At 52.6% G+C, this 12,524-nt stretch overlaps 1 protein-coding gene across 3 annotated transcripts in view; it reads left to right on the forward strand.

Moving 5' to 3' along the window:
• PPP4R1 (protein phosphatase 4 regulatory subunit 1) overlaps positions 1 to 11,958 on the forward strand; it is a 34,284-nt gene extending 22,326 nt beyond the window's left edge. For all 3 annotated transcript variants that reach the window (XM_040264626.1, XM_040264624.1, XM_040264625.1), the window contains 9 exons: positions 1,516 to 1,664; positions 2,474 to 2,569; positions 3,880 to 4,065; positions 5,075 to 5,236; positions 7,435 to 7,535; positions 9,323 to 9,443; positions 9,529 to 9,663; positions 9,985 to 10,126; positions 10,840 to 11,958. In XM_040264626.1, coding sequence (XP_040120560.1) covers positions 1,516 to 1,664; positions 2,474 to 2,569; positions 3,880 to 4,065; positions 5,075 to 5,236; positions 7,435 to 7,535; positions 9,323 to 9,443; positions 9,529 to 9,663; positions 9,985 to 10,126; positions 10,840 to 11,003 — 1,256 coding nt within the window. In that variant the 3' untranslated portion in view covers positions 11,004 to 11,958. The remainder of the gene's footprint in view (positions 1 to 1,515; positions 1,665 to 2,473; positions 2,570 to 3,879; positions 4,066 to 5,074; positions 5,237 to 7,434; positions 7,536 to 9,322; positions 9,444 to 9,528; positions 9,664 to 9,984; positions 10,127 to 10,839) is intronic.
• The last annotated feature ends 566 nt before the right edge of the window (positions 11,959 to 12,524 follow it).

Raw genomic sequence — 12,524 nt, forward strand, 5'->3', positions numbered from 1 at the left:
GCTACTAAAATCTCAATTACAGGCTGTAAATTTTAAGTCAGACAGTGTTAGTCACTGTTTCACGATGGGAAACACACAGTTATATCCTGAAACTCATATGTCCATGTAGCTCTTTTCAAAAAGCAAACTACACAGATTACTTCTAGCTTATTTGTTTAAAAAGCATTTAAAGTAGCATATTCGATATTCCCATTAATGTTTATTAGGTGCTAGAGAATTGGCTGACTAGCAGGCGTGTACAGAGCGCCCCCTGGAGCAGGCTGCCTGTGTGAGGCGTGCTCTGTGAAAGGCTTCCCGGTACAGGGTCATCGGGGGTCAGGGACACAGACCCCACCTGCCTTGTCTACCAGGGGCAGAGCACTTGCCCAGTCCAGAGCGTGGACCAGACAGTCGGCCTCCTTTAGTTCTGCGGTGATTTCCTTGTGGGAACTCAGAAGATTCTAAAAGGGGAGCAGAAGTGACTAAAGGATTAGTACAGATAGCCGCTGAGATTCCCGGAAGAGTGGGTATACAGTCCACGAGTAAGCTTGCACGATTGGACACCTCAGTGTAATGTGTTCAGTCAGCTCATCCTGTACATTTCCTGTGTCTCTGCTGCCAGTTACTTGTAGGAAACTTTATAGTAAATTTTATAAATGCTGTAGCATGGTAATAGGCTATCTTAATAAAATGCTGATTGCTTTTTAATCATCTTTAGGTAGAGCAGGAGCCCACTTTCTCATCTTTGTACTAAGTAAATTTGCAGTTAAACTTTATAAATTCCTATGTTTTGAGCATCCAGGTGGATTGTTTTTTTTTTCTTGCTAAATTCCTCATTTGTTTGGGGCAGAGGAGGAAGAATGCTTATCTTTGCTTTGAACAACTTTTCATTTGTTTGGGGCAGAGGAGGAAGAATGCTTATCTTTGCTTTGAACAACTTTTATACAGAAGATGTAACTCAGAGTCGTAGACAATGCTGGGTGTCAGACTTCAGCACTGCTGCTTGGCGATCTGTTGTTTTGCTTTCCTGAGAACAAGACAGTGCTTGTTTGGGATCCCTGTGTTTGGGGCAAGTCACTGATTTCACTTAAAAAATTTAGAGGAAAATATAAATAAACCAGAGTAAGATGTGAGATGTTTAAATGTGACTGCCACAGACGTCTTTGTAATTCCCGTGTTTTATGTTGGCAGGGTCTGTGTGACTGCTCTCCTGCTAAGGTGGCTTAGTAAGTAAGCCAGTCCCACTCATGGTCCCCGAAACATAGTTCACTGACCTTGAAATTGACTAGATAGCACCTCTTCTCGTACTAACGCAGAATAATGCACAGTAGTGGGTAAACACTTTAATCTCATGAAAGCGTATTAGTTTTCTACTTCTTCCCTGGGAAAACTAATGATTGACCACAGTAGTGGTCTCTTCCAGCTTCTGGAGGGTAGTGTCCCCAGAACACTGCACCTCGTTGAGCCCATAAGAGCGTCCGCGAAAGGGGAGTCCTGCACAGCGGCCCTGCTCACAGCCTGTCCTTCCACCCACAGCGCAGGTGGACGTCTTGGCTGCTGCCCTACGTGCCTCCAGCCTGGACGCCGGCGACGAGGCCGGCGAGGCCGCCCGAAGGGCCCCCCAGGACGAGCTCCCAAGCTGCCGGCTCGACCATGACGCCGCTGGGCCTTTGATCAGTGAGGAGGTGAGGGTGCTGCGGGGCAGGCACATGTTCTCAGGCGGCCGTGGGGCTCATCCCGGCCACCTAGTGCCCCCCTTCTGCATAAAGTCACCGCGTGTCATCTCTGTGACACCCGAGGGTCACGGCTGGTGCTTGGAGTTAGCAGTTGGTCCATCCTCCCCACCTGCCCACTGCAGCCCAGGTGAGGGCACCGCAGGGGGCAGAGCCCTCTGTTGGGGTGATGAACTCCTCCCGTGTCTTTCTGGAGAGGCGCTGGGTCTCTGACCGGCCTCTCCCTGTAGCGAGCATGGTGTTGAGTGAAGATCGGAACTTGAGGCCAGGAGTAGGTGCAGGCTGAGCTGGCCCCCGGCCTGTGTCCTGCACTGGCTTTCCCCGTGCTACTGTGTCATTCATCTGTGACAAGAAAAAAAGGTGTATTTGTGAACTTAGAAATAGCCAGGAATAGAAATAGTAGAAGAAAAACTGCGTACGACATACCGTAGAAGAGTTGACTGTAGTACCCTCTAAGTACTGTTATTATTGATTGCTAATTTTAGATATTTGGGCCTTTTCAAAATTACTTCTAAATTTGCTTTTCAATTACATTTCTTCTGGAATTTATTTTTAAACCTTAAGTAGCCTATTCTTCAAATTTGATTTGAGGCAGGGGAACTCTTAGGAGGTCTTATGTCTGTTTATAAACGTTGAAAAGCATGAAGACTTTATACGCATTCCTGTCTTTTGGAGGTCGTGAAAGGTGAGCAGCTTAGATGGTGTAAGAGCAAGGAGCTGCCTGACAGGGATGGCTGTCTAAGTGACTTTTCTCCCAACAGACCATGGACTCTGCCCTGCACTACATTCACAATGACTCAGACTCGGGCACCAGCAGTGGTTTCAGCCCTGATGAGGAAAGGAGAGCTAAAGTTCAGGTCAGTGACCTCACACATGTTACTTTCACCCCACTTTTCAGCCCGTTTCTCCCCGAATCCGGCCCTTCTGATAATGTTTTGGAAAGGAGTGCTTGCTCGTGTATCATATTTTTGGTGAGAAGATTCAAGCAGTGGAGTGGAGGACATTTTTCTCACACCACAACCCCTTCCCTCCAGGGCGACCACAGCCACCCTCCTTCTGTGTTTCCTCAGAGCAAGTCTGCGGGCACATGAGCATGCGTGTGCGCACCTTTGTCTTTCAGAGACAGCCAGGCTGTCACGCCTGGTCTTCATGCCTGGGTTGTGTGGCTTGTAAGGTGGAGCTGGGTTTCAGAGAGGAGAACGTGGATACAGGGCCAGAGCTGCCATGAGGTGCCGTCTGCCACAGGGTGGCCTGAGACAGAGGCTTCAAGTGTGGGGCTGCTGGGGTGTGGTGGTGCCTTTCTTTCTTTTCATTTTAAAAACATCCTGTCTTAGAGCTCTTTGCACAGGAAAGAGCCCCCACCCCAGCGCAGCAGCGCCCCCGCCATGTGGGCAGGGCTGTGGCAGGTGAAGCCCATGCACCATGATGGTGCCTGGGCCAAAGGGGGCGAATCCTTGACTGTTGTTTGTTCTGTTGATTAAAAATGGAGTCCACATTCACAGTGTTTTAAAGCACGCTTTTCCAAGCTAGTACATACAGATTGGCTCATTGCTTCCATGAACTTCCACTTTATTTTTTAAAAATAGAGACTAAGTTTACAAAGTTCAGAATTGAGCTTCCTTCACAGTTTTCTCCAGCACCCACTTGGTTTTTCACCCAAGGCAGCAGTTGTGCCTTTATCTTGTAGCTCCCTGCAAAGCTGTATCACCCAAGATCATTGATACAAGTTGTTAGAGGTGTGCACACTTCAAGTTTCCATAGATAATTGCTAAAACTCCCCTCTGGAGGTGGTGGTGGTGGTTTTAAGATGCTGGCTGGTTGGTGGCGCGGGAGCAGGCCCGTTTCCCCTGGGTCTCTGGGTCACTCCAGACTTTGTAATCTTTGCCAGCACTGAACCACCTGCTCTTGTTTCTGGCGTCTTGTAAATTTAGTGAACAGTTCTCATCGTCATCTAAGCTGTTTCCTGTTGTAAGGTCTTGTTTGTCGTCTTTGTCCACGGGCTCTTTTATTCACTGATACATGTATTTCTCTTTGCCTGTTTTCTTATCGCTCAGTTATTAGAGACGTGGAGACAGGTTTTTTTTGCTGCTGTATGAGATGCTGTGTTAAATCCAGATATTTAACATAAGCATACCTAATCTACAAAGTCTCACCCTGTCTTGTTTAGGACGTGGTGCCCCAGGCCCTGCTCGACCAGTACCTGTCCATGACCGACCCCTCGCGGGCGCAGACCGTAGACACCGAGATTGCCAAGCACTGCGCCTACAGCCTGCCGGGCGTGGCGCTGACGCTCGGCCGCCAGAACTGGCACTGCCTGCGCGAGACCTACGAGACACTGGCCTCGGACATGCAGGTTCGGGGCCGCCGGCCAAACCTGGGGGCCGGGGCACAGGGCGGCGCGCAGAGGGTCTCCCTGCGGGTCCAGGCTCCTCCCTCCACTCGCACATCGCGCCTTCTTTTGGACTAAACCCCTAAAATCCGCCTCCCATTTGAACTGCTGACGTCCCCAACTCACAGAGGTGCTGGCACTGTGGTCTGAAATGTATGTACAGATTAATTCTTAAGAAAGTGGGGCCCTTCCCCCAGAAACAGTAGCAGAAATGCTTCCTCCACACAGCCGGTGACCCTGAGCAGTTTTCCGCCTTTGTTCCCCGGCCCCTCGTGGCTGTGGTGACGGTGATGGAATAGCTCTGAGCGGAGCACCCTGCCTTCCTCCATGGTGGGGCACATTGCTGCAGGCACAGCGTTCTGTCTCAGGAAGAGGTCCTGGTGTTTGGGAATGGGGATAAACCCCTTGTCCTAACCAGCTTCTCAGCAAGTAAAGTTTTAAGCAAAATAACAAAGTAAAATTTTAAATCAAGCCCACATGAAAATAAATAAGGTTTTAACATAAAGTTGCCTATAAAAGCAGGGCATTCCTGTTCAGTGGTTCTTTTCCAGGGCTGCCTTCAAGAGATTTCCCCAATCTTGTATTTCTTTAATGGCCAGTTCTTTAAGAATATGTTTTGGGGTTGTTTTGAATCCAGGGTAGACCGTGTGGAGCCAGGAGAGGGGTACCAGGAGGTTGGGCCCCCAGTGCTCCGAAGGCACGCAGGCGGCTCCACCGTGCTCGCCAAGCGTTGTGTTCCTTCCTGAGTGAAAGGGGGAATGATACGTACTCTGAGGGACTTGATGTTTTTCTGCCAGTTTTTGATGGAAAGTGAGCATTTTAAACTGGGTATCTATCATTACTGTTTTATTTTGATTTCACTTGAGGTTAATAACACTGTTCAGATATAAATTAGCCTTCGTGTATTGTCCGGACGTCAACGCACCAGGACTTTGTGTTCAGCTCACTAACGCCGTCGCCTTCACTTGTGCAGTGGAAGGTTCGAAGAACGTTAGCCTTCTCCATCCACGAGCTCGCCGTCATCCTGGGAGACCAGCTCACAGCTGCAGACCTGGTTCCAATTTTTAATGGATTTTTAAAAGACCTCGATGAAGTCAGGATAGGTGTCCTGAAGCACTTGCACGACTTTCTGAAGGTAACTTCGAAGTCCTTTTACATTAAAACACTGGCCTTGCACTGTAGATTTAGAGTCTTGACTCCACGCTGCCATCAAGATAGGTTCCCGGGTGTTCTGTGAGAAGTGTCGCCATGAGCTTGATGGCAAAAGGTGACTTAGAAAACAGTCCCACTCTGGTCAGTTTTGCTGGTGTCACTTTAGTGTTTAATTTAAAAATCACGCTGAGTTTCATTTGGAAATGATGTTAGATCACGGTTACAAACATTAGTACATCTTTCTCTCAAACATTACTGAACTAAACACACAGAAAGCCCCATAGATGTTCAGCCTTCTGTGTTGTGTGGGAGCTCTGAGAGGGCCCCTTGTCCTCCCCCTTTGACGTGGCCCGTGGTCTCCAGTAGGAGGGCACTGACCGTGAATGGTTTAGCCCTGGGCAGCTGCCGTAGTCCCAAGTCTGAGGTGCAGGAGAATTGTAATCACAGTTTCTCAGAGTGTCCCGAATTGTCTCCTCGACTCAGACCCCAGTGGGGAATCGCACGTTGCATTGACGTGTCTCTTCAGTCCCTTAGATCTAGATCAGCCTCCCTGACCCCCACCTCCAGTGGCCTGGGCCTGTTTGAAGAGGCTGGGCCGGTGGTCTTGCCGAATGTCCCCAGTTTGAAATGTCTGAGCACTGTCAGCTAGTCAGATTCAGTGTCACAGGTGGTCCGTGCAGGCGCACGGCCTCTCTGCACGGGTCCTGCGGCTCCTCTCAAGGGTAACACGCTGTGGGGCTCCTGGGGCCCCGGTGGTGCTGCGTCCAGACTCCTGGTCATGGCTCAGCGCCTCCTCAGTGGGCAGTGCGTTCAGGCTCTGAGCATCTCTCCCTGCTGCTTTTGCACTCATGTGTCTACCAGCTCCCCCTGAATCACTTATGACTGTGTGGATTGTAAAATACCAGTGTTCTATTTTTGTAACTCTTTCTATAGTTACTAGTATCTCCTGTAAAGATAACCGTTTCCTTCTCTTCCTCTGCCTTTTTGGAAGTTGGTTTTTGTTTTTTTTTTTTTGATAGTATCAGTGTGGACTCCAGAATTACCTTTTTATTCTGTGTAACAGAATCCATTTCTGTTGTTTGTTTGAAGCGTAAATTTGGCAACTGAGAGCCCTTGAAGCCACCTCCTGTGTCCTTTCTGCCCTCATTTCCAGGCCCAGCTTCTCCTGTCTCCCCGGCAGCCCTGGTCCTTTCTGGGGAGCCTGGGTGTCTGGAGCTGAGCTCCAGGCTCTCATTCTCAGGGAACAAGAGCTTGGGGAGGGGGTTTGAAAAGGCATTTAGTTTATATGGTGTCTTCACTTCCAATCCAATACCATTTCCTCTCCTTCCTTCACACTTTTTCTTTTTTTGTGGTAAAAGCTCTGTTTTTTAGCATCATTACCATATTTAGTCATTTGCTAATTTAGTTGAGCAAATGAAAAAGTTTCAGAATTGCTCCCATAATAAGTCCAACATGAAACCAGCCACATAATGGTCAGGACTTCCTTCAGCACGTTGTCGTTAGAAAGTACTCTGTGAAGCTAGAGGGTCAGAATACTGAGTTTAAACTTAGACTGTTTCTTTGTGACTCAGATGGTAAAGAATCTGCCTGCAATGGAGGAGACCTGGGTTTGATCCCAGGGTCAGGAAGATCCCCGGAGGAGGGTATGACAACCCACTCCAGTATTCTTGCCTGGTGGGCTACAGTCCATGAGGTCTCAAAGAGTCGGGCACAACTGAGTGGCTAATAGACACGTCAACTTTTAGAGGTTGCCCCCTCATTGACTATGAAGCTACTTTCAACTATTTACAGAACCGTTCCTGGGATACATTAGTTTCTTCACTCAAGTGTTATGAGCACCTGCTGTGTGCCGTCCCAGCGCCGTGCACTGGGCAGAGACGTGTGAGCAGGAGCACGGTGCCTGCTCAGGGGTGGCCCTGGGGTGCTCCTGGGCCTTGCCTGGGGAGGAGGCAGGGCGCAGCGGAGGCCAGAGGAGGCCATGCGCTGGCCCAGGAAGCAGAGACGAGGAAGGGAGGACTCCTGACAGCGGGTGGCGGAGTCAGGGGCGGCGGGCTGCAGCTGGTGCTGGAGACGGCCTCTGTCCTCCCCCAGGACTGGCACGCGGTTCGCAGCTGCTCAGCAGCGGGCGAGGGAAACCGTCTCCGCCTCGTCCTCGTGAGCGCTCTCGTTTTGTTTCTTCAGCTTCTTCACATCGACAAGAGAAGAGAGTACCTGTATCAGCTTCAGGAGTTCTTGGTGACTGACAACAGCAGGAACTGGCGCTTCCGAGCCGAGCTGGCCGAGTGAGTCCTCACGAGCGAGCGACCTTTGGGGTGTTTGGGGGTGGGGGTTGCTCCGCCTCTGCCTGTCCTGGGTTTACTGCCTCGTCACCGCGTGGATCCTCACTTCTGTCTGGCGTCCAGCTCTTTTCATGCGGCTTGTGATGTGGGGTCTGACTGGCAGTGAGTCTTCACAGATTGGTTTTTTTTTAAGACTCTGTCACCTTCATTTTTTAAAATTGTGGTAAAATACAAGCACCTTTGCCACTGGCGCGGTGCCCCCACCGTCCCGTTTAGAGCGTCTCTTCGTCCGAGAAGGACGCCCCGGCCACCCGCAGCCCAGTCAGTCCACCGTGTCCGTACATTTGTGAGCAGCTCCTCCGGGGCGACCGTGTGAGCCGCAGGCGCGTGTGCGGCCCCTTCACACAGCCGTGCCGTCATGCTCTTCGCGGGCAGCTGTCGGAATGCCCTTCCTTGTGACGAGTGTGCACTGCTCTCATCAACACACCTTTCAGTCCGTTCCCCTGGCCGGGTTCTGCGTTTTAGCTGGTGTGGGCGCTGCTGCTGTGAACACCCATGGATAGGTGGTGGTTTTGGTTTTTTGAGGTGGACGTGCTTGGGTCATCCACTGATTGTGTGTTCATTTGATCGAGGAACCACAAGGCTGTTTCCACAATGGCTGCCGGCTCTTGCATCCCCACCAGTGACGGGGGTGCCTGGGTTAGGGGGGCGTTTCCCCATGCTTCCCTCTTTTTCCAGTCGTAGCCAGTAGCGCCGCAGGTGTAGAGTGGCACCGTGGGTCTCGGTGTGCGTCTCCTCAATGATTAGTGATGCTCACCTTCTCACGTGCTGTTGGCCACTTGCACCTGTTCTCTGGAGAGACGTCTCTTCAAGTCCGTTGCCTGTTTTTCAGGTGGGCGTTGTCAGAGGTCTTTGTTGAATATTCTGGATTCTGGGCATCGCCTGCATTTTCAGAAGACGCCTTTGCCTGGGTGTGGGGTTGGGGTACTTATTTTAGCGCATTCCAGGGTCGCTGACCCGGGCTCTGTCCCGTCCGGCCTCCTCCTCTGCAGCTGGTGTGGACGCGGGGCGTCTGTCCAGGCAGCGGATGCCACGTCAGGTGGTGTCACCGTGTCACCTTTGTGCCCAAGGTGCTTCTGCACAGCATGGGCTGCCGTTGCGTTTTGCTGAGGGTGGGGACTGGGGGCCTCCTCTACCCAGAGCCCTCCCAGCCCTGGGCTGGGGTTGCCACCTGTGTGGTAGAGGCTGCCCAGTGCAGGGCAAAGGGAGGCCCTCTACCCCCTTGGCTGGGCCTCAGTCCTGGGGAGACCTGTGTGCTGGAGCCCCCTGGAGCCCTCACCCTCCCTGGGGCCATGTCGCTGCCTGGATCCGTGCTCCATCTGGGCAGTGCTCCCCACCCCTCTCCAGCAGGACGAGACTCTTGCTTGGCATCAGCCAAGGGTCTCAGCTCAGGAAGCTCTGCCTGGCCTTCCGGGCCAGCTTCCACGTGGGGCACTGACAGCCTTTGCTGCCTTTCCATGGAGTTGGGGGCTTGAGGCTTCTGCTCACGAGGGCATGGCCTCCTCCGCTTTCCCAGGCTGGATCAGGGTCTGCGGGGCACCTCTCCCGGGGTCTCTGTGCCCTTGGATGGGGCATCTCGTCGCTTTGTTGTTCACCTGACTGTGCACGTGACCCACCGTGCTTTCCACTCTCAGACTCGACCAGGACGGCACGTGCTGCAGGCGAGCAGCCGTCTTTCGTGCTGGCTGAGGGGTTGTGACTGCGTTTTTGTCTCTCTCATCATTCTGCAGACAGCTCATCTTGCTCCTAGAGCTGTACAGCCCCCGGGATGTGTACGACTACCTGCGCCCCATCGCCCTGAATCTCTGTGCGGACAAGGTGTCCTCCGTGCGCTGGATCTCCTACAAGCTGGTAGGTGGTCGCGTTATTACAGCCCTGGAGCAGCAGCCTCAGTGAGGTCGGGCAGCGGTGTGGCTCACCCGCGTGTCCCCCGCAGGTCAGCGAGATGGTGCGCAAGCTGCACCGGGCAGCACCGCCCACCTTTGGTGCGGACCTCATCCAGGAGCTGGTGGAGAGCTTCGGCCGCTGTCCGCGGTGGTCCGGGCGGCAGGCCTTCGTCTTCGTCTGCCAGGTGAGGGCCCCCTTCACTCCCGTCCTGTCCCTGAGGGCAGAGCTTTGCTATCTGGGCACTCCACCCCCCACCCCGTCCCCCGAGCTCCCAGTGGCGGCCATTGGTGCCTGGAGTTCCCGGGTTTGTGAAGGTGAACGTGTTGCCAGGCCTCCGCTGTGCATCTCTCGGGGACTTAATGCATCACGTCGAGTTCCTGAGTGCCCCAGATATTAGTTTTAGTTTAGGACTCTGAGGCACTTCAGCAGTTTCTGAAGGGCTTCTCGAGCTGGCATTCCAGCCTGGTTGATGGAGCCAGCAGCTGACGCAGATCTCTGTCCCCAGACTGTCATCGAGGATGACTGCCTGCCCATGGACCAGTTCGCCGTGCAGCTGATGCCACACCTGCTCACCTTGGCGAACGACAGGGTTCCCAACGTGCGCGTGCTGCTTGCGAAGACACTGAGACAGACTCTGCTGGAGAAAGGTGGGCCGGCGGCCTGAGTGGGAGGGCTGGGGTTGTGAGAAAGTCTGACACTGAGTCAGGGGCGAGGAGAGGGATGCTGAACTTTCACCCGCCTGTTCCACATGGCCGTGTCTTCATACTTTGAAGTCAGTACTGTGGCCAGTTGGGTATCCAGCGAGGACCATGCCTTCGGCACCCACCTGACCTCCATCTCAGCTTCAGGGCACGTGTGTGTCAGGCGGAGGACGTGCCCTTAGTGTCTGCTTTGCTGCAGATTATAAGCTCCTCCCTCGAGACTCAGGCTGTTGGACTGCCACCACCCAAATGCCTGATAAATGTCCCTTGAACGTGTGAATTCGTGAGCAGGGACAGGTAGAGTTTTGCGTAGACAAACTTTGAAATAGAATGCTGGGGCCTGTACGTTGCTCCCCGTGTCTCCTTTGGAATTCATCACTGAATGGTTGGAGGAGACTCTGGTTCTCTTTGTGTAGGTAGTTTGTATTTGGAAAAGTTCTTCCTCTACCTGAGTCAAGTAACGGCTGTACCAAGCACCAGTTTCAATATATCGATTAGCATTGCTGCCACTAGATCTCACAAGATTTAGTCTGTTAGAAAAACAAGGTGAATTTTTGATTCTCTTATATTCGGGCTTTTCCATAGAACGTGAGTCAGTCTGGATCACTGTTGGTCATCCAACAAAGCTAACTCTGACTGTCTGCACTTCCTGTTTCCAGAGCACTTCCTGACCTCCGCCAGCTGTCACCAGGAAGCCGTGGAGCAGACCATCATGGCCCTGCAGATGGACCGAGACAGTGACGTCAAGTACTTCGCCAGCACCCACCCGGCCAGCACCAGGATCTCTGAAGATGCCCTGAGCACAGCCTCCTCCACCTACTAGTTGGCGTGGTCCCGGGGGCCTCCGCTCCCGGGGAGCCGAGGTCCCGCTGGCGCCCACGCGTGGCCAGGACAGCCTTGGGGCCCGTCCTCCTGCGACACTCGGCTGCAGGTGCAAGTTGCCTACACCGATTCCAGGGATTCTCAGAGTCAAGAGAAAGTGCAGTCAACGCCGTTGTCTCGTCTTGACTTGAAGGGAAAACACTTTTCTCAGAGGATTTTAATTGTCACCGAAGCCTTAAATCCTTCCGTCTTCCTGACTGAACGAAACTTGAATCGCCCAGCGTTCTCCTCGGAAGGGATGCGACGCCGAGGCCTCTTTGCTTCCTGCTGGTTGATCTTACCACCGCAAGACAGAAACGCAGCCAGAAGGTGGAGACCGCCATCCGGGCTGGGCCGAGACTGCCAGCACCAGGCCTCGCCGTGTCCACGCGGGCAGGGCCCTGTGGGGGCTGCAGCCGCCGCTCCGTCCAGCCCAAAGTATGACTAGTTTAGCCGTGCATAAACGGGGAGGAGATATTTTTTGGATTTCTCCTGAGGGCTCAATGCTAACACTACGTGGAGCTGATTGTGACTCTTAAATGCAGCATATTGCTGTGCACACTCACAGAGTCTGCCGAGCGTCCGTGTCCTGGTTTCTTCATGCTGGTCATGACCCGGAGGAAATTTATTAGCACATATTCTGTATGTCAGGTGTTTTTAACTTGATCATGATCGGCTCTGAGGTGCAACTTGTCTCACATACTGTATACCACCGTGCCCCCGGGGAGGGCCGCAGTCTGTAATCATGCTCTTGGACTGTTGTGCACAAGTTCTCTTGTCCAAATAAAATTTATTACTAAGATCTATACAGAGATGGACACACTTCTGACTGCTTTCTAGAATAAATGCAATTTGTGACCTGTATTAATGATTTTAGTATAAAATGGGAAAACTGGATTAAAATATTTGTCTTTTAACTAGTTTGGTAACTTCTTTGAAACTTGTGCACATTCTGGGCCGGTAGCAGGGCCTCCCCACTGAGGGCGAGTATGCACCCTGGTTCCCACCCCCCACACCGCCTGGGGGGTCTTCACTCCCAGGAAAGGCCTCTGAGCCCAGGTCTGTGCGTGCGAGGGGATGGTGAAGCCTGCCCGCCCCACGTCCGGCAAGTGAGATGCCACGTGGACAAGCTTCCTGAAGGCCGTGAGAGATGCTTGCTCGTGGTTTCCGTCTGTCTTCTCAGCTGGTGGGGACTCCCCAGGCGTGTCGTGAGCCCACTCTGACCTCAGACCTCGGGGGTCCACAGGCTGCTTCCTGCGCTTGTCATTACAGATGAGCCTCTGGTTCCTCCTCCCTCATTATAACTGGATGTTTGTGCTCTGGGAACGTGTGTGGACAGATTCACGGAGACGAACAAAAAAGTAAACACACAGGTAATAAGGGCAGAGCCACAGAGTAAAAAGTGATGGGGGTGGCAGGCAGGCGTTAGGGGAACACGTCTGTGAGTCAGTGTAAGAGCAGAGACGGAAGGAGGTAAGGCCTC

The sequence above is a fragment of the Oryx dammah genome, unplaced genomic scaffold (assembly GCF_014754425.2).
Source record: "Oryx dammah isolate SB20612 unplaced genomic scaffold, SCBI_Odam_1.1 HiC_scaffold_22, whole genome shotgun sequence".
NCBI lineage: Eukaryota > Metazoa > Chordata > Mammalia > Artiodactyla > Bovidae > Oryx > Oryx dammah.